Genomic DNA, 23092 nt, shown 5'->3' on the forward strand with positions numbered 1-23092 from the left:
AGCGCAAGTCAAATCTTTAGTTTCAAATAACCAAAGCCACCGCATTTCATGTAATAATAATCGAACAAAACGTTGTGAATGTTCGTCACTTATTCTAAATTATGTCTTTGGTCCGTTTGCAGTTGAAACGCTTGGACTTTGAAGTAATAGTACAGAAAAAATCATTCAAAAGATAATCCCTCATTTTATTGCCCCTATTGGTGATAGAAGGATTGGCTCATTTTTTCCAGAGGATCGGCATTGCGATGCAAAGGGGAAATGCTGCTAGCTTTCTAGCCATCATTCCACGTAGTCACGATTTGTAAAGTAGCAATTTTTATTTGTATATATTTGAATCTATAATGTTTTTATTATTTAAATGAATTCACAAGACATTAAAAAATATGTAATCCAGTAAAATACAATCACGATTAAAGCATCGTTGCTAACGTTATTAATAGGTATTATAATATAATATAATAACTATATCCTTGACTGCCTCGTTGGTCGTCTAGTGGCTTGATATAAGGCCGCAGACCCAGACGTCCTGGATTCAATTCTCAGGTCGGGTCAATAAAAAGTTATTGGGTTTTTCTGTCAGAAAATTCTCAGTAGCAGCCCGGAGCCTGAAAGTTAGAAGTGTGTACACTCCCGTGCCTCGGAAAGCACGTAAAGCCGTTGGTTCTGCGCCTGAACTCTTTCCGGTCGTGTCGGATTGCCGTCCCATCGGATTATGAGAGTTAGGGAATAAAGAGTGCGTGTGTTTGCACACACACTTGTGCACTATAATATTATCTGGTGGTAGGTTATACATATGTATTATTATATACTGGTGGTAGGGCTTTGTGCAAGCTCGTCTGGGTAGGTACCACCCACTCATCAGATATTCTACCGCTAAACAGCAATACTTGATATTGTTGTGTTCCGGTTTGAAGGGTGAGTGAACCAGTGTAATTACAGGCACAAGGGACATAAAATCTTAGTTCCTAAGGTTGGTGTCGCATTGGCTATAAGCGATGGTTGACATTTCTTACAATGCCAATGTCTAAGGGCGTTTGGTGACCACTTACCATCAGGTGGCCCATATGCTCGTCCACCTTCCTATTCTATAAAAAAAAAAAAATGTCCTGAGTAGTTGGATAATCTCTTGAGATTGGCCGCTGTGTCCGAAATCGGTCTGGAGGATATTATTATTAAAATCAATATTTAAAATACACACTCATAACGTTGAATGTATAATAACGTTAAATGTATAAGGTATAAACGAATCTAGGCATCCTACTTTATGATATGGTATTCAATTAAAAAATATATTGTTATAAGATATAGGTTATTATTATATAGTCAGAAGTTCTATTACCTACAAAATTTCATCTTTTAAATTTACTGTGTTTCACATGTCTAAATATTTTAAATAACAAACAAATAATTATCATCAGCTATTACAGTTTTATTTTACCGCATAGGTAACTACAAATTATATTTCATACTTTAAAAAAATCATTATTTAAATTATGTATACATTCATTACTTAAATTATTTTTTTTGCTAAATATGTGACTAAGAAAATGCTCGGTATTCTATTATTTTAAATGTGTTGTCAGCGATTTCAATTTTACTTAGTCTAGTTACACACTTGCGTTTTGGTGGCGATTTTTATTTTATAAAATCAATCAATCAATAAATCAACAGCCAATCGTTGTCCACTGCTGAACATAGGCCTCTCCCAAGGTGCGCCAAAGCTCCCTGTCCTCCGCCTTCCGCATCCAGTTGGTGCCCGCCACCTTCTTAAGGTCTTCGGTCCACCTGGCTGGAGGGCGCCCTACGCTGCGCTTGCCGATTCGCGGTCTCCACTCTAGGACTCGTCTGCTCCAACGGCCATCGGTCCTACGACATACGTGACCAGCCCACTGCCACTTCAGCCTGCTAATTTTGCAAGTTATGTCGGTGACTTCGGTTCTTTTCCGGATAATCTCATTTCTGATCTTCAAAGATACTCCGAGCATAGCTCGCTCCATAGCACGCTGAGCGACTTTGAATTTGTGGACTAGTCCCGCAGTTAGTGTCCACGTTTCGGCACCGTATGTCATGGCAGGTAAGACGCATTGGTTGAAGACTTTCGTCTTCAAACATTGCGGTATAGACGACTTGAGGACTTGACGAAGGTTGCCAAATGCTGCCCATCCCAAGCGAATTCTTCGATCAGCTTCCTTCTCGAATGTACAGTTTCCATGCTTAATAATCAGTCAGTATCTACTCAGTAAAATGCAAGTATTGCATTATATTTTGTTCTTGAATCTGTAGTACATTAAAAATGTATTAGGCTTCATGGAACGCAGTTTTGAGTGTAATATCGCTTATTATATTACTCCTAGGTCTGTGTGTTTCAACTGCAAACGGAACAAAAAATAATTTGGAAAAATAATATAATGAATTGAGATTAATTCAGATATTTAATAGAAGAGGCGAGATTACATAGCACCGGCGTTTTGGTGGATGTAATTCAATAAAGCTTGTATTTTGTTTTTATAAATATACTACGTGTCATCTTCTATAGAGTCCATGCCGATTTTTAGCAGGGTTGCCCTTAATAAAGGCCAGTTGAAACAATGAAATGCCTTTGAGAAATTTACTGCTCGTCTATAGCCTGTGCCAAATCTAAGCCAAATGTCACAGCTAGGCAAAGATCTTCTGTTCTTCTAAAAATCTAACCGGACATATATAATGTTACAAAGTCTAGAAGTTTTTAGAATTAATACTGCATTTATTTAAAATAAGAATCGATTAATCGTTCGGTTCGGTGCTTTTGCCAGTAGCCTTAGTAAATTTTCTTTCAAATCGTTACGAAAAAAAAACAGATCTATCATCGAAATATATTGATGAAGTTTCAATAATTTATTAAATCAATTATTCTGAACTTGATTTAAAAATTTAAATTATACTAACTTAATTATGTTATTAAACTTAATGCTGCGACTAGTGTAAGCTTTCCTTAAGTAATTATCGCAAAGGCAATAATAAAATTTCAGTAAAATTCAAAATATACAACAGTTGTCAATTGTCATTCCACTTGTCATTCTGATTAAAGCGGTTCAAGTGAACGGTTGTTTAGAATGTTTGTTTGTGCGATTTTATGTATTTTCATCGGTTCCACATTAGGATATGTTGACAAAGGTGAACTATGTTAAATGTTTGTTCTTTATTGGAATATTATTAAATAATATAAAATATCTGTAAAAATTGCCGAGAGAAGGTTGCAAAGTATTTAACGATAGTTATTTTTTTCAACATCCTTTTGTTTTAGATACACCGCCGCAATGGAGCAGCGTATATACCGTTAAAGGATTGCTAAATATTCCTTATGCTGAGCTTCACGAACCATTTTATGCTTGGTAAGTTTTTTTTTACTTTTTTTTGTTTTGCAACAATTTTTACAGCCAGAAACTAGTAAAAAGATGTTTTATACGTTTATTAAAAAAAAAAGAAATCCTTTGATTTCGACGGAGGAATTAAGTTTCATTAAATAATTAATACAAAGTGTACAATGCTGATCTCTGCATTTGCTTTTGTTTTAATCTAGCACAAACAATTTATGATGATTCAACTGTATAATCAGGTGTTATTTACCTTGTATGAAGTATTTATATAAACATTATTGATTGATACAGCTATTCTGTCTTATATATTAGGTATAAAATATAATAATAATGTTAATTAATATTTAAAATATTTTAAAGTTAATTTAAATATTCCAGTTATCTTAATGAAAATAAATTAGATTTATAAGACATTGCCATAAAGCGAATGAAGATTAAAAAAAATATTATAATCTGTTGCATTTTATAAAAGAATTTCTTTTTAATTATAAGATTTAAAATGTCCGAATGTAGACCATCACGAGGTCACGTCTCGAGTTATTATTTGAACGTTATCTACAGGTCATATTTATTGTAGATAAGATGTTATTTATAATTAATATTATTGTTAAGCATTAGTTCATATCTTCTTTCATAGAAATATAATTTAAGTATGAAAATTATTATCAGAGGTCATTCCCTCAAAGTATATAATTATTGTTGAATAAATAAATGTGTAATTATTAGTGCTCATCCTATTTGAAATGCAAAAACAGTTTATTTCTATCAAACTATATATTACAAACAAGTTTTATTGGAAATTCCTGTTTCCTTAATTTGTTTTTGTAAGTATCTAGTTAGTGACAGACATGGGTTGCAATGTCTTATACAAATGCTAATTTATTTTGAAATAAAGGAATTATTCTTTTAATGTTTTTTTTTTTTTTTTGTAATTATGACAAACGATATATCAGATGAAAAGTCTTGTTATAAAAAATACAATATAATATCTCCATAAGAGTTTATATCGATGAAAAATGCATTTCAAAGTTAATCTTAGGTTTATTGTTAATCTTGAAGATGATTTGTGAACAACGCCGTATCAGCAATGATATATGTTGAAAAATCATTAATGACTGCGACCCAATGAAATTGATTTTTACCATATTATGTTTCTTTAAAAGTCAAATATGTAGTCTAATATAGTATATATGATACAAATGTCATTTATATAAGCTTATAAGGGGATTTTTGAATCGGCATGTTACAGTATATAATTAAAACGTAAAGCTGCCACCTACTCTGCTTCTTCTGTATTTTAATGACATGTGTAAATTAGCATCATTCAATGTTGGCAGACGACAGCACTGTAGACGCCTTATATACCGGTCGCGCTAATATTTGTCGGGAACACGTCGATGAGTATAAACTTGTGTCTGAAATAACAAGTTTTTATTAACCAAAGCCCGAGATTGGGGCCAACCAAACTTGGTACAACTCAACCTCAATACGACACAAGTGTCTGAAATAACAAGTTTTTATTAACCAAAGCCCGAGATTGGGGCCAACTAAACTTGGTACAACTCAACCTCAATACGACACAAGTGTCTGAAATAACAAGTTTTTATTAACCAAAGCCCGAGATTGGGGCCAACTAAACTTGGTACAACTCAACATCAATACGACACAAGTTAGCGCGATGACTTCTAAAATGACACCTTTTCATCGCGATGACTTCTAAAATGACCATCCCCTCATTTTGAGAATACCACCTCGCTACCAAATCCAGTATCAGGACGTTAGGTTCCGTAGTCTATTGGAAGGTGCAGCCTAATTAGCCTCTAAAAGCTTTGTGTGCTCAACAAGGTAAGTCAGTACTTCACGTCAGCTCTTCACCTAAAATTCTACAAGGCGAAAACTCAGCCTATATTAAGGGCAGGAAGGATTTTATCACTCTGATTCCTCTATTGCATCTTTTACGAAGAATGCTCTGAGGAACTGTGGTAATCCCATGCGCTGAATTTCACCACCGGACATCGCGTCTATATACTAAATTCTATCCATACGATCTCGACGTCTGGAAATCCACTACTACAGCGCTATTTTTAAAGCCTTTCCTGCCATTTCTGCGGAACCTTATCACCCGGCGACTTTTCCGAACCGTTATGACATAGAACCTTCAAGAAAAGCCTAAGCCTACGCATTCCTTTAAGGCCGACGACGCACCTGCAAGCACTCCGGTGTTGCTGTCCTTGGACAGTGGTAATAACTTTCCATCAGGAAGGCCTCCTTGTTTGCCCTTCTTTTACATAAAAAAGGTTTCTTCCAGTAACAGATTATTTTATTAAAAGTAGGCTCCTCACATCTCTATGTGACCAATGACAGAATGTTTGCATCCTTCACATTCGAGATTGTTAATTTTATTTGCACTTTCATAAGAAACAAATTTAAAATAATACGCCGTGGCTCTATATCGTAACTATCGCGCCCCGAACTGCGTACGTAAAATTAAAACGTAAGAAATGTATATTCTATATCGATGTTATCTTCTATCGAAAGCGGAAAGCACTCGTATCTACATGAAGAATACTGACTTATTGCCGATCACAGTTATGATCAACTGCATTAACAAAACATTAAAATAAACAATAGTAATAAACTCACTAATATATTTCGCATGATTTGTGAAAGAATCCGCAATCATAAGATCGACTTTCGGTAGATTGTTTGTTAGTCTACGTGAAAATACTGCTCTTATTTTAGCATAAAATAATATATTAATAATCGTTATAATATTATTATAAGTGAAAGAACATATGTGGGGCGTCAAATCACAAAGAAGGATAAAATAAATACGAAATTATCAACGCGCGTATCGCAAAAGAGTCGCAATAACGAACCGGCGATGTGACGTCACAGTCAAAACTCGGACGGAGCAAGAAATATACGAGAGCGCCTAAATTGATTTGCTTATAAAAAAAAAAGTTTACATGATATAATCATAATTTTTCACACATGTTATTATAATCGTGTAAAGATTATTAAAGGGCAAAAAATATTTTTTATTTTTTTATTTACATCTACCTAATTGCTAAAAATTACTTAATATAATGATTGAAAAAAAATTAGATTTTCCTTCGATCGCTGAGTTTCTTTCGCCAGTTCTACTCAGGTTTGGTGGTAGAGTTTTTGACAGTCAATAAGTAAGTGTAATACTTCCATAATGAATAAAGATATTTGACTTTTGCCTTTATAAAAATTAAATAATCATCGTTCATTGAACTTTTGTTGTTTCAATATTAATTCGTTTAGAATGAATGGGAATTGAATATTTTTTCTTAAACAACTGATTTTGGTCAATTGAAATCGAGGCGTGTGAATCCATTACTTAGATATTATTATAAAAATATGTGTTTCTATTTAAACAATTAAACTCCAAGAACAGACGTTTGCTAAAAATATTGTACACAAATCAAGCTCTTAATGTAAAGCAATAGAGTTGAAAATTTACTAATACTGTTGGTGATTGATAAATATTTGCTTTTTAATCATACGTTGTATTAATGTGTTACACGGTTATTGAACTTATTGAAATCATTTTATTTTAAACAATAATAATAGGTATAAACCTTTGTAAGTTGTTGTTAATATGTAAATTATGTATTTTAAATGTTTGTATGAATCAATTTTAATGTGAAACATGGTGGTAGGGCTTTGTGCAAGCTCGTCTGGGTACGTACCACCCACTCATCAGACATTCTACCGCCAAACAGCAGTACTTGGTATTGTTGTGTTCGGGTTTGAAGGGTGAGTGAGCCAGTGTAATTACAGGCACAAGGGACGTAACATCTTAGTTCCCAAGGTTGGTGGCGCATTGGTGGTGTAAGAGATGGTTAACATTTCTTACAATGCTAATGTCTATGGGCGTTGGTGACCACTTACCATCAGGTGGCCCATATGCTCGTCCGCCTTTCTATTCTATAAAAAATAAATAAAAAAAAAACAAAAAAAAAACATCTATTTGGCGAGCTTTAGCCTTGCGTAAGTTCATTTAAACCCCGTTGTGATGTGGTATGGCAGTTCCTAGGGCTGTTCCCTTTTACAGCGGTATCTTGGTTCGGTAAGACCGACTCTGATCAAGAAGCGCTGGTTTGATGTCGTGAGAGACGAAATAAGAGAGAACGACCTCAAGAAGGAGGATGCTTTCGATTTTTTTTATAAAATTAGTAGGCCCATAGACATTGACACTATTATTTAGAAATATTAACCCTTCCTGTAGGATGACGGGAAAATGAGCCACCTGATGATAAGTGGTCACAACCGCCATAGAAATTCAAGAATAATTTTCCTTTTTTAAATGTCCAATGCACCACCAACCTTGGGATCTAAGATGTCCCTTGTGCCTGAAGTTACACTGACTCACTCACATTTCAAACCCAAATACAACAATAAGTATTGCTGTTTAGCGGTAGAATATCAAATTAGTGGGCGGTAACTATACAGACGATCTTGCCTACCACTCTGTAAATCGGGCAAAGAGGAAGCATGTATGGAGGAAAACTGATCCTGGCGTCATTAGGCCGGGAAAACGCTAGGCAGAAGATGAAGATTACATACATTTTTTTATATAATATATAGGCGGACGAGCGTATGAGCCACCTGATGGTAAGGCTAAGTGTTCACTAACGTCCATAGACATTGGCACTGTAAGAAATTTTAACCATCGCTTACATTACTAATGCGCCACCAACCTTGGGAACTAAGATGTTATGTCCCTTTTGCCTGTAATTACACTGTTATATGTACAAGCGTTGGTGCTGCGCCTGAACTCTTTCCAGTTGAATCGAATTTGTTGAACCATTAGATTATAATAGTGGGATAGACAGTGCACTTGTGTGTTTGCACTCAATTTCGCTCTATGTCCCGAATATTGGGCTAGTCTTTTCAGAAAAGCCAGCCACGGCCGATGGCTAATGTATAGAATGAATAACCAACATTGTCACTATTTGTTGACTCATTTATTGACGGGCCGATTGGCGTGGTTGGTAGATACTTGCCTTTCACGCCGAAGGTTGTGGGTTCGATTCTCACCCAGGACAGACTTTTGTGTGCGTGAACATGTCTGTTTGCCCTGAGTCTGGGTGTAATTATCTATATAAGTATGTATATACAAAAGAAAAATAGTATATGTAGTATATCAGTGGTCTGGTTTCCGTACTACAAGCTCTGCTTAGTTTGGGATCAGATGGCCGTGTGTGAATAATGTCCCAGGAAATTATTATTATTAATAGATATTTTTTACCTTCTTTACAGGTTCGATAGTAAAAATGGCAAATCCCGTATCGACTATTATGGCGCTATGGTCAAAACCTACCAGCTGTCCGCGCCAGTGTACCCGCAATATGGCACGTCTATTAAGGTACGTGATTATGTAAAACAATGTGCTATGGATTTATTTATTGATGTGACACAACTATTGGCGCGTTTAGGGGGTAAGCCAACTCGTTTGCCGCGATTGCAAATGGCATTACGCTCTGGTGACGTCATGCCCCCTCTCCGCCAGCGTCGTCACTCCCTTATGGTTGCGTGGCACGTATACCATATACTGTGGCTGTGGGGTGCAAAAGTTTCGGGCCACCTTCTTTTTCATACACATTGCACAAAAATATGATGTTGAGGGAAATATAAATGACTGATTATAACGTGTACAGTATAGTAACAGCCTGTTAATGTCCCACTGCTGGGCTAAGGCCTCCGCTCCCCTTTTAAGGAGAAGGTTTGGAGCTTATTCCACCATGCTGCTCCAATGCGGGTTGGTAGAATACACATGTGGCAGAATTTCAATGAAATTAGACACATGCAGGTTTCCTCACGATGTTTTCCTTCACCGTCAAGCACGAGATGAATTATAAACACAAATTGAGCACATGAAAATTCCGTGGTGCTTGCCCGGGTTTGAACCCACGATCATCGATTAAGATTCACGCGTTCTAACCACTAGGCCATCTCGGCATACCTTATAACATGTATTGACTTATATTTGGAAACAATGAATTGTATACATTATTATTACTTTTAAATAATTAATTGTTCAGCATGAGTTTTGATTTATGGCTGTGCAAAGGTATCGGGCCGCATACAATTTCGTCGAAAATAAAACATAACTAATGATATTTATGAAAGTATATTTTGTTAGTCTTAACTGGGTGTAATACTTTGTTGCCGTGTCTTTAGCAACTATGACTGCAGTGCACTGACGAGGCATAGACTCAATTAATTATAAGATTCGTTCTTCTGTCAATTCTTCCTACTCATGCTGCAAAAGATCCCACAATTCCGTGTTTTTAGTGTGATTTGTCGCTCCAACGCGAAGTTTCAGGTCTTGCCACGGGTTTAATGGAATTCAAATCCGGTGATTGCGACGTCCAGTCAAGGACCTGTATTTTTTGGCTCTGAAGAAAATTTTTACAAGATGCGAAGCATGTTTGGGATCGTTATAGTGTTGAAAAACCCAGTGGCGAGGTAATTTTTTCCGTGCAATTGGAAGCATATGGTCTTCCAGTATATTCATGTATATTGCAGCGTCCATATTGACAGGAATTTTTACCAGCGGACCAACGCCATTAGCAGAAAATGTTTTCCATACTTTGATGTTCCCGCCACCGTGTTTTGCAGTAGGAGTTTGATACCTCATACCTCAGTTTGATACACTGTATCTGGTACCTATTGGTCGTCTTACGTACTTCAAAGCATCACTTCTTGACAATTGAAATTTTGATTCATCAGAAAACGGCATATTCCTCAAAATATCAGCCAAAATATCCGCATAAACGACATCTAATGAACGTTACGCTGATATTTTTACGCGAAGACCAACAAAGGCTTCTTATTTTTATTTTGCCAATCACTGGTTTGTTTACAACACGTCCAATTAGCCTTCAGACGTCAAAACACTTAAACTTCATAATTCCCGTGAAATATTGGCTGCGGTTTTTCGTGGATGTATGACGCACTTCCTTTTTTGTCACAAAATGTATTTGTTGATTTAAATAAATAATAGGATTGACAGTAGAGTTTTATCAATAGATATAACTCTCGCGACATCACGAGAAATCCTTTTTTCTGAAATAATTTTAAATACGATTTCACGAACCTGAATATTCGTATGTTTCGTTGTATTTGGCTTTATTGCAGAAATAAGACTAATTTTCCTTTGAAGAGCAGATCAGAGCTTTGTTTCGAAAGCGATGAGAATTTTTTTTTAATCAAACCAAGCATACAGTCACAGCGATTAGCGGCCGTATACTTTTGCACACCTACGAAAGTGCTTTCACGTTCTACGCGTAAGATGTGCCATGAAAAAATATATTATTTGATATTATTGTCTATATCCTGGCTCTATTGAATATCTTGAATAACAAACAAGTAAAAAAATTCAAATATTTTAATACTTGTATAAGATAAAGGTGCCCCGAAACTTTTGCACGCCACTGTATTTCATTGCTATGATTGTATTATTATAAAAATAAGAAAAAAATATTTACTTTATCAACGAATTTTTTTTTTATTAATTATTTATCATATTTATTTATTGTTTTTTTTTATTATAAATTATTTTCTCGACTCTCACATCTCCAACTCGTTCTGTGACGGCTGCACTTTTTTTTAAATAATATGTTTCTTTTATTGTATTTCGCATAATTATTTGCAAATTTAAAACTTACGTACATTCATCGTTTCATATACTTTATACATTTACATAATGTTTTTTTTTTTATAGAATAGGAAGGTGGACGAGCATATGGGCCACCTGATAGTAAGTGGTCACCAAACGCCCTTAGACATTGGCATTGTAAGAAATGTCAACCATCGCTTATAGCCAATGCGCCACCAACCTTGGGAACTAAGATTTTATGTCCCTTGTGCCTGTAATTACACTGGCTCACTCACCCTTCAAACCGGAACACAACAATATCAAGTATTGCTGTTTTGCGGTAGAATATCTGATGAGTGGGTGGTACCTACCCAGACGAGCTTGCACAAAGCCCTACCACCAGTAATTATGTATTATTATATCTATTTATTATAAATTTTATGTAACTGCAATCTTATTGCTCAGTTTGGTATTTTCCTTCGTCGTCCACCTGTGCCACGTATTATTATCGGATATATTAATTACTTCAATTATACGATAGTGGCGTCGTATTTATTATTAGCATAAATGACCACATACTATCGAGTTGTCAATATATTCGTTTTATGGGCTCTCAAACCCTATTTATACCAAGAAGACATACATATGTATTGTTTAAACGATTTGTTTATGTTTATTAAGGAGAATTGCAGATTTACGCATTTCCAAGTATAGGCTATTATTAGTTTTTAATCGCGGTTTCGACTGCTTGTATGGGTTATGGTTAGGTATAAGGTACCGTATGTACTCTGTACTCTAGACATGTATCCCAAATTTCATTATGATCGGTTGTGTAGTTAAGATTTGAAAGCCTAACAAAGAAACTCACATGCATCATAATTCAGAAATGTTAAATACCAATTTCCATAATTCTTCAATAATGAATTCTGCTATAATAATATTTATTTATTACCACTAGCTCAAGCGTTAAATTTTCAAAAAACTTTCCTTATTGCTAACCTAGTATGTAAAAGGAGCTCGTTTACAAATTTTAATGTCGCTAGTCCAAGAACTTTGGGCTGTGAGTTGATAGTCAGTCAGTTATCAGTCAGTATTTTATATATACATATATAGTATATATTTTTGCCTGAGTTTTATTATAGTTGAAATAGCACAAAAAACAGTTTAAATAATCCAAATTGTTACTAAGAAAAATTATAGGTAACACATCTTGTAGACTTCTTTCTGAAAGACACCAAAGATCCGTTATACGCATATTTTTTGTTCATTATTTGTTTGCTTATTATAATTAAAAGAAAAAACGCATTTTTTTTTCAAATAATAATTTTTTTTTTTACTTTTCAAATAATATATTTATTTCGTACATAATATATATATATATTATAAATCATAACAGTAACAGCCTGTTAATGTCCCACTGCTGGGCTAACGCCTCCTCTCCCTTTTGAGGAGAAGGTTTGGAACTTATTCCTCATTAAGAAAAAATTTCCTCTTATAAATCATTAAGAATTTTATATTTGTGCTTAAAGTTATTTTGGTGATTCGAAAGTTACGATTTATAACAAAAATATTGCAGATAGCACCAGTGACGACCGAGAAGGTTCTCAATCATGATACGTGTCTCCAAGTCAATGGTACCAAAAATGAAGACATCAAGATACAGTCTGTTCTACCAGATATGACCGACTTCAAATATATTGGTGAGTATTGGGTATATGGGAACTGACCATTTATTCTGCCAAACACAATGGCTGATTTTGGGTAGGGTAGGTACTGATCATTTATTCTACCGACAAACAGCAATACACAAAGAATCTATCAATTGAAATGGACACGCATTTCAATTGATAGATTCCGAAAGGCCTTCGTTTCTTCGTTCCTAAATGGGTGGCGCATTTTCGATGTAAGGTGGCCCATTTTCTTTTTTAATAATAATATCCCTCGTCACCATTCACACACGGCCATCCGATCCCAAACTAAGCAGAGCCCATATTATGGAAACCAGACAACTGATATAATTCATATTATGCCCAGACTTAGAGCAAACAGACATGTTCATGCACACAAATGTCTGTCCCGGGTGGGAGTCGTACCCACAACCCACGGCGTGAATGGCAAGTATCTACCAACCACGCCAACCGGCTCGTCTTTCTATTTGCTTTGAGAACACGTGGTCGGCGATGTATAGGAGCGATGGTGACCACTTAACGTACAATATTATATTGTCCGATATTTAGAGTAATTGCATTTGTCATGGTGAAGACCTGATCGAGAGCCCTGCATGCCCTTCATAGTTGACTTAACGAAACCCCATCAATGTCTATTGATGGTGAAATTATTCAAATTGTACAAAGGACAAGAAATCGGACATCGGACAAGTTGAAGACAGATAAAAATATTTTAAATATTATGTAATTTATTTAATTTATTTCAGTCAATACTAATATTATAAATGCAAAAATAACTCTGGCAATCTGTTACGGTTTCATGGCTAAACCACTGAACCGATTTTGATGTAATTTTGTACGAAGCAAGCTTGAAACATAAGGAAGGAAATAGGCTACTTTTTTACACCGACCACCTCCCTACTCCCTAATCTGCCTGGTCTAGTGGCTTGATGTAAGGACGCAGACCCGGATATCCTTGGTTCAATTCCCAGGTCAGGCCAATAAAAAGTTATTGGGTTTTTCTGTCAGAAAATTCTCAGTAGCAGCCCGGAGCCTGGAAGCTAGAAGTGTGTTCACTCCCGTGCCTTGGAAAGCACATAAATCCGTTGGTCATGCGCCTGAACTCTTTCCGGTCGTGTTGGATTGCTGTACCAGCGGATTATGAGAGATACGGAAGAGAGTGCACCTGTGTTTGCGCACACACTTGTGCACTATAGTATCTCCTGCGCAGTTGGCTAATCTCTAAAGATTAACCGCCGTGGCTGAAATCGGTCTGGAGGACATAATTATTATTACCATCTAATACGCAGGCGTCTCCGCGGGCGATAACTAGTAAGAAAATATTCAGTAAAAATTTTTCAGGTACAGAAACAATGCAAGATTCCGATACATCAAAATGGCGTATGGTTCAAACAATCGGCGACAAGATAAACAAATACACGATGTGGGTTAAGTTCAGGAAGAGTTTGAGGGGAAACGCTGTCGCTATTCCGGTCAGGTAAGATATACAAACACTGGATTGTATTACTGTTGTGTTAGGGTAATAGTGGATATGAGTTATTTAGGAGGGGGGGGGGGGGTATATTAAAGGATTATAGGTTATGCTAAGACTGAGGGCTTAACTTGCCCCTTTAATTATCTTTACTTTTCTTTATATATTATTGTACACCGCAAAGTTTAAAAAAGAAAAATAAGAACATAAATTAATTAATAGAATTAAAAAATAATAATCCATTTACCATTTAAAAATGTTTTTTTTTTAATATTCCAAGTACACGCCATAGACAATTTTAAATCACGTCAAAAATCTGACAACTGGTTATATAAAATTGTCAATTATTTTAAGTGAGCGTTATGTTATCAATTTAGGACGACCAGAATTAATATATATATATTAAATTTATTATAATATATTATATATATATTAAATTCTCAGTAGCAGCCCGGAGCCTGGAAGCTAGAAGTGTGTTCACTCCCGTGCCTGGGAAAGCACGTAAAGCCGTTGCTTCTGCGCCTAAACTCTTTCCGGTCGTGTCGGATTGCCGTCCCATCGGATTATGAGAGTTAGGGAATAGAGAGTGTACCTGTGTTTGCGCACACACTCGTGCACTATAATGTCTCCTGCGCAGCTAATCACTCGAGATTGGCCGCCGTGTCCGAAATCGGTCTGGAGGACATTATATATTTTATCTATTTACACAGGTATGAAATGAAAGGCTACAACTCCCTGCTCGGCTCCCACTACGACCACTATTATATCGACTATAAGGATTATAATGTGGACGAAATCGACCAGGACGTGTTCAAGGTGGACTCAGGTGCGTATCGCTATACTAGATATTTTTAAAAGCTGGCAACACCACCGGCCACAACCACAACGTCCGGTGTTCCAATTGTCGACGGGTGGCTGGAGAACTATAGATAAACAAAACTATCATTTTTTTATCTTCCTATCTATTTATAGTTTGGTAGTTTTATGTGCATGTATGTTTTTATTTCTAGCCAGTATCGCAATCAATATTTGGATTGCAAATTTTATTTTGATCGTAGTGGGATTCTGGATTCCCAGGCTGGTCGGTCAGTCTGTTCATGGTGGGGTCGTTTTTATTATGGATCGCCTTTCGAAGGTTATTCCCCAGAACTTGTGACGCGTTATTGCAACCAGCATGGGATACGTTGTCTTACAATTGTAGCTTGTAGCCCAAGATATATATTCATTTGTTTTTACTAATCCTGTGTTTGGAATTTATACCTGCCATTTATAATATAATCTTAGCCAGGTTTAATTGACATACAGATAATTAAATCAATAATATGATACTATTTTTGTGTTTTTTCATAATCTTCTTGAACTAAATTATTTAATTGAAGGTTTCAAATGCACTTCGTTCCCGGGGCCCGGCTCCCGACACTTCGCCACGTTCAACCCGATGAAGGAGTTCGTGCACCCCGTACACGACGCCCACGTCGCTGACGAGTTCGAGAGGTATGGGCTATACTTTAATGCCCAATTTCTATATTTAACGAATCGTTATTGTATATAATTTACTAGTTGTTCTTTGGGTAGAAGACAATAATCCGTAATCCGTCCGTAACAGCCTGTGAATGTCCCACTGCTGGGCTAAAGGCCTCCTCTCCTCTTTTTGAGGAGAAGGTTTGGAGCTTATTCCACCACGCTGCTCCAATGCGGGTTGGTGGAATACGCATGTGGCAGAATTTCAGTGAAATTAGACACATGCAGGTTTCCTCACAATGTTTTCCTTCACCGTAAAGCACGAGATGAATTATAATCGCAAATTAAGCATATGAAAATTCAGTGGTGCTTGCCCGGGTTTGAACCCACGATCATCGGTTAGGATTCCCGCGTTCTTACCACTGGGCCATCTCGGCTAAGAATGAAGACAATAATATAATAAGTTAAAAATTTTAACAAATAAAAACTATATAATTAAGAATACAATAATAAGTGAATTATGGTTTAAATTCGAATCTACTGGTGCAAGCTCGTCTGGGTATGTACCACACACTCATCAGATATTCTACCGCAAAACAGCAGTACTTGGTATTGTTGTGTTCCGGTTTGAAGGGTGAGTGAGCCAGTGTAATTAAAGGCACAAGGGACATAAAATCTTAGGTCCCAAGGTTGGTGGCGCATTGGCTATGTAAGTGATGGTTGACATTTCATACAATGCCAATGTCTATGGGCGTTGATGACCACTTACCGTCAGGTGGCCCATATGCTCGTCCGCCTTCCTATTCTATATAAAAAAAGTACATAGTAATGTAAGTGCTGTTATTGAACTTAATACCGTTGAGTTATTGTGTATTAATTATCGTGTCGTTTATTTTTCAGGTTTAAAATTAAGCATAATAAGCAGTACGCGTCTGAAATGGAACATACGGAAAGAATAAATACATTCAGACAAAATCTCAGGTATGATTACTAATTAAAAGCTATTGATACCAGCCAACCGTGTAGGGGATTATTTTAGAGACGATTCCAGTGGCGGGGGCGGTAATGATAAGTAAATTTATGGGAGTACCCCCTCCCATTCTACTGCCAAAGATCTAAAGATCTGCTAAGATCCAAAAAACTTCTCCTCAAAAAAAAGGGAGAGGAGGCCTTAGCCGAGCATTAACAGGCTGTTTCTGTAACTACAGGAACAAGGGATATAACGTCTTATGGCTTTTTTAAATGTTAGTTTATGGAAAGTTGAACACTGATTTTGCTCTTTCTGACATTATTGAATTTACATTTGAAAGAAAAAGACAGAGCATTGTTTGACTAATCACCCGCTCAAGAACGTTTATAAGTAAGCCAAGGTTGGTGGCGCATTTGTGATTTAAGGAATGGTTAATATTTCTTATAGTGCCACTGTCTATGGGCGGTGGTGACTAATTACAATCACGTGGCCCATTTGTCCGTCCGCCTGTCTGTTACGATCGATTCGATATGACGTCATTTATCGAGATTGGCATCATCTGTTTAGATGTCATGATATAATTTGACAAAATGGCATTAAGATTCAATGTTGGCGAAGTTGTTTTTTGGGTATAAAATCCCACGACAGGCTCTCAAAATTCTCGTCTCCTGTCCCAAGGAGAATTTTTTTTAGAGATTTTCAACCGCGTCCCTTTAGCGTGGAGCCCGTGGATTTCACTGTGGCGGAATTTTATACGTTAGGAGGAAGATCGCTCGGTGGGGAAGGAAAACATATACACCTGAAGTGATCTTTCCAATTCCTAGTGGGGCATCGTGGTGGGGTAAGCTCCAGAGCTTCTCCTTGGGAGCGTAGTGTTTGCTCAACGGGGACACGTACAGACTGTTAATGTATCGTTTCCGCGCGCAGGTTCATCCACTCCAGCAACCGCGCCCGGCTCGGCTTCACGCTGGCCGTCAACCAGCTCGCCGACCGCTCCGGCGCCGAGCTGGCCGCGCTGCGCGGGCGCCGCCACTCCGCGCCCAGCGCGCTCGGTGAGGCGCCTCGTGCCGGCGACACGATGGGTTTCGATATTATTCGGACCTTCGTCTTTTAATCCTGAATGATAAATAATCATTTTATTCGGTGTTTCTTGTCCAGGTCTACCTTTCCCCTACGGAACCGCCGAGCTGGAGGAGATGGCCCCGAAGCTCCCTCCGGAGATGGACTGGAGGCTGTTCGGAGCCGTTACACCCGTTAAAGGTGAGATTTTTTGAAGAATAATAATATATCTGTGATAATGATGATTATGGTGTTATAATAATAATGTGATGGGAGTGGTGTAGCGATAGTGGTGGTGACACTTATATAGATAAACTGAAATGAAACTGAGCAAAACCTTATCTAGATACGAAATATGAACCAAATTATTATAGCCTATATATGTATATAAGCATTTCCAACACAATATATATAATAAGAATTGCTCATTTAATATTTTAATATATATAAATATCGTGACTGATCACATGACTCTGGTGTCTCAGATCAGTCGGTATGCGGCTCGTGCTGGTCGTTCGGCACGGTGGGTGCTGTGGAAGGAGCCCTGTTTCTGCACAACGGTGGTCACCTCGTGCGACTCAGTCAGCAGGCGCTCGTTGACTGCTCCTGGGGGTAACTTACCGTATAGTTTCACACAGCCTAACTCATACACAAGTTACGAAATTCGAAGAATAATTTATACACGTGTTATATACCCCATTTGAAAAAAATCATATTTTTCAAGATGGCGACTGACGCTAACCCCCCTCCACGACAAAAGCATAGAAAACAATATTAGTTTCCAATATTAAATTAATATAAATCATATTAAAGACAAATATTAAAAGGGAGAAGATATAAAACAAAAGTTTAATTATAAAAAAATAAATTAAATAAGAAATAGAGCTTTCTAACATTCCACTTTAATGTTTTCAATTTCTAAAGCGTGAAATATATTTGCGCCGTTTGTGTGTAACAAACGCTATCAGGACTAATATAACATAACATTATATAACAGTGCCAAATAATGGTAACGCCACTTTCTTCGACTCGATACGAACGCGGTTCTCTATTATCTCTAAGCTATATAAAAGCTATCATAGTATCTATGACGTATGAGTTACCCAATTTGGTAACGTAGTACCAAAATATGTATCATTTTTCAGTTTCGGTAACAACGGCTGTGATGGCGGCGAGGACTTCAGGGCATATCAGTGGATCATGAAGCACGGTCTGCCCACCGAGGAAGACTATGGCGGTTATTTGGGACAGGTACTCCTTTAAAACTTCAACATGAATTACTAAAACTCAATCAACTCAAAACTTACTCTTTAAATACATGAAAGTATATAAAAACATTATTTTTTTTTGTTTTAACTAAACATATATCTAATTATAAATGTTGCATAGCAGCGGTTTAGTTAAACAGTCATTTCTCTCTTTCTGTCATTATTGATTTGACATTCGAAAGAAGAAGACAGCAATGTTTAATAAATCACACGCTAAGCAATGTTTATAAGTAATCGATTGAATTTAATAGATTAACTTTTTAATTTGTCAGTTGATTTTGATATTTCCTTTAATGGTTTTTATTCAGTATACACAGACAGAATTGTCCATTTATTAAATACTATATTAAAGTTATGCAAGAGTATAAGAAATATAGTCAGCATATCACATACATATATGTTAGAGAATAAATAATAGTAATTAAATTACATGACAGTTACATGACTTATCGTGAGTCAGTAAAGCGGGGTTTGAAATCATTGTATTGAGAACACTCGAGCGTGCCACATGTGCACAAACCTACCTCGACTTCTGCATTCTGCAACATATATATATACCTTATATATACCTCATGGTTCAAAGTCGACAGTTTGGCTTAATGAGTGAAAAGGTTGAATATATAATGATCCTTAAAGTGTAAAAGGTTGTATGTTAAAATAAAATTCCAATTAAATACTCGCTACTATTTAAAACACATACCACTCAAGATTCCACTTATAACAATGATGATGGAAGTTAAATTATTTTATTTTATTTTATTTATATTTGGGAAACATACAGTGTGTTATTACATAGAATTAAGGAATTATTACTAAATCATAAACCAATAAAGTTTCCACTTAAAAATAGTACAAATGTTAGAGTATGCGTGTTAAAAAAGACAACAGAAAGAGACAAAAATACAATGCAATCTACGAGTACAATCAAATCGAGTAATTACAAAGTTAAAAAAAAAAATAAAAAAAAAATCAAGAAGTTAAATTACAATAATATTACAATAATTAATCATAGGTAACTTATGATGGAAACAACGGAAGGAAAAATATTGATTATATTTTCATAAAACATATACTATCACTGGCTGAAACCAAATCACCAAGAGCTATTTAACAGAAAAAAAAAGTTTAGTGCTGTGCTCTACCAAGCACACAACTTATACATAAGATGCTGTACACTGAAGGTAAAGATTAGGTTTTGAGATTCTATTGATTTTGTCTTCTAAATATTTGTTACAGGACGGATACTGTCACATCGACAATGTGACCCTTGTTACTACCATCAAGGGCTGGGTCAATGTCACCACCAAGAACGAGAACGCTTTGAAGGTCAGTCTGGAAGTCATAATTGTTGTGTATTGGTTTAAAGTGAGCCAGTGTGATGTTATTTGCCTTATGTACTCAAAAGATTTATAAAGTAATGACTATGTAAGGAGCAGTTTGAACATCTTCATGTCTATAGATATTCTAATGTCTATGGGTAGGTGATCACATAGATGTGGTGAAAAATCCTTAAAAATCTCAGAAATTGCGATACTTCGCGTGAAGAACTATACTCCAAGCGCGAGGCAGGATTGTCATCGCATCGGATTTTAAACGTTTTGTCCCACAAGATAAGGTTTAATCATATCAAATCCTTTGTATTATTATAGTTCAACTTGTGTATTTTTTTTGCAGTTGGCGATTTTCAAGCACGGACCGATATCAGTAGCCATCGACGCCTCCCACAAGACTTTCAGCTTCTATTCCAATGGAGTCTACTATGAACCTAAATGGTATGTGGTAGATTAAGAGGAAGACGGCTCTATGGATGGCATAGATTACAAAACAAATATAAATTAAAAAAAAAAAGCACAAGTGTCGCGCAAACAGTGTTTTGTAAGTACGAAGCGCTCACAACGCGCCCGCGTGTAAACTTTGTAACATGTCGCTGCAAAAACGTCCCATTACATATGTTTTAAAATATTTATATATATTTTACGTTGACGAGCCGGTTGTCCTGGTTGGTGGATGCTTGCCTTTCACGCCGAAGGTTGAGGTTCGATTCCCACCCAGGGCAGATATTTGTGTGCGTGAACATGACTGTTTGTCCTGAGTCTGAGTGTAATTATTTATTTTATATTTATTTATAATAGCACACTTACAACATACATATAAAGCATTAAAATGATTAATTTATAAAAAAATAATAGTATATCTAATATGCATGTCAATTACAAGTGTACTTGATTCTTATACACTTCCAGATTCATCTAATTAAATTCAAATTAAAAGTAACAAAAAATCTTCAGTAATTTTTAAAAATGACAAAATTAAATAATAAATAATGTCATTGTTAAAATAAAAAATCGATTGGCGAAATCATTATTAAAAGTTATCTATGTAAGTATGTATTTACAAAAGAAAAATAGTATATGTAGTATATCAGTTGTCTGGTTTCCATAGTACAAGCTCTGTACAAGCTTAATTTGGGATCAGATGTCCGTGTGTGAACAATGTCCCAGGATATTATTATTTTAATATTATTTTGTATTTATATATACAATATATTTTTTTACAGCAAAAATGAAATAGACCAATTGGATCACGCAGTCCTGGCTGTCGGCTACGGTGTCCTCAACGGGCAAAAGTATTGGCTGATCAAGAATTCCTGGTCCAATCTCTGGGGTAACGACGGATACGTCCTCATGTCGATGAAGGATGACAACTGTGGCGTCCAAGTGGCTCCAACTTACGTCATAATGTAAACGAAGAAATACTAAGAAAGATTATTTTTTATGTATATTATGCTAAGCTATATCAATGCGGTCTTACTTATAAAGTTTGTTTATTGGTTGTTTAGTGAAACTTTGATATCTCTTTCTATCATGGCTGACTTTACATTCGAATGAAGAAGACAGCGTTTAACTAATTAACCCGTGAATAATATTTATAGGTACAGCAGTTGGTTATTAAATAAAAAAGTGGATCTTAAAAGCAATATAAATGAAGAATCGACAGATTGACAGAATCTCGTATGAAGGATTCTTAGTGAATGTTTTTTTATTCGTTCCGTTAACATTCCTATACCATTCGATTCGGTACGCGATTGAAATTTTTGATTAGTTGATGTGCGCATGCGCTTGATGCGCTTATTGCGCGTATCATGTCTGATAGTTGATTTTCAAATCAGTTTAAAGAGGACGAAACTAGTTCTTAATTAAAACAATGTAAATACTCCACGTAAGTGCAAAATGAACATTGGTATAGGATTTTCATTAAAGTGTTTAGTGTTTAGATACAATTTTGTTGAAACAAAAAATTTTGATCGCGACTAAAATCGGAATATTATATAAGGTATGCGAAATAGATTAGAAATTAGTGTTTTTTTATTTTCTCATATATTGTAACCAGTTATTAATATATATGTAAAAGGATTTATAACAGTTTAGGAATCTCATATTGATTAATTAATGGAAATTTTGTATATAATATTATATATAAAATAAATGCTATGAATACAGGCTGTGTTGCAATTATGCTCTCTATGTAGAAAAGCTATAATTATATTAAGGACTTGTTTATTTTTTTTTATATAACTAAATTCGAAACATATCAGATTATCAGGATTTGTTTTTTAAAATTTAAATTTAGAAAGAAATGTCATGTAATCTGTTTTTTTTTATTATATCTATGGATATTATTTTTGTATTATTTAAATAAAGCAAAAAAATATGTAAAAAAACTTTCTTTTTTTATTTCGCACGCAGTATTTTTTTTACTTAGACGTATAGATCTCTGAGCTATCTGTAACAGGCTGTGAATGTACCATTGCTGGGTTGAAGGCCTTCTCTCCCTTTTTTTGTGGAGAAGGTTTGGAACTTATTCCACCACGCTGCTCCAGTGCGGGTTGGTGGAATTTCAGTGAAATTAGACATACGCAGGTTTCCTCACGAAGTTTTCCTTCACCGTAAAGCACGAGATGAATTATAATCACAAATTAGGCACATGAAAATTCAGTGGTGCTCGCCCCGTTTGAACACACGATCATCGGTTAAGATTCACGGGTTCTTACCACTGGGCCACTGAGCTAATTGTGCGTTAATTATTCTGCCAGTAATACATACAAGTAACAAATAAACAATTAAAATTTAAAACTTACTCTAACGAATTCAAATATGGTTGGTATCTTTGTTTGAATTAGATAAAT

At 35.8% G+C, this 23092-nt stretch overlaps 1 protein-coding gene across 2 annotated transcripts; it reads left to right on the top strand.

The window, feature by feature from the left end:
* Positions 1-3010: 3010 nt before the first annotated feature.
* LOC126777058 (digestive cysteine proteinase 2) lies at positions 3011-22519 on the top strand. Of its 2 annotated transcripts, none has more exons than XM_050499918.1 (15): positions 3011-3153; positions 3284-3371; positions 8649-8754; positions 12566-12689; positions 14025-14154; positions 14859-14974; positions 15528-15642; positions 16510-16590; positions 17507-17631; positions 17738-17839; positions 18124-18250; positions 18784-18889; positions 20143-20232; positions 20581-20678; positions 21464-22519. In XM_050499918.1, the coding sequence occupies exons 1-15, from the start codon at positions 3093-3095 to the stop codon at positions 21648-21650; spliced, it is 1656 nt and encodes a 551-aa protein (XP_050355875.1). In that variant the 5' UTR covers positions 3011-3092; the 3' UTR covers positions 21651-22519. The 2 variants fall into 2 exon arrangements, with proteins under 2 accessions (XP_050355875.1, XP_050355873.1); XM_050499916.1 differs by having other exon boundaries at positions 14019-14154; positions 21464-22517.
* Positions 22520-23092: the final 573 nt, after the last annotated feature.

Source organism: Nymphalis io, chromosome 22 (assembly GCF_905147045.1).
Source record: "Nymphalis io chromosome 22, ilAglIoxx1.1, whole genome shotgun sequence".
NCBI classification, from domain to species: Eukaryota; Metazoa; Arthropoda; class Insecta; order Lepidoptera; family Nymphalidae; genus Nymphalis; species Nymphalis io.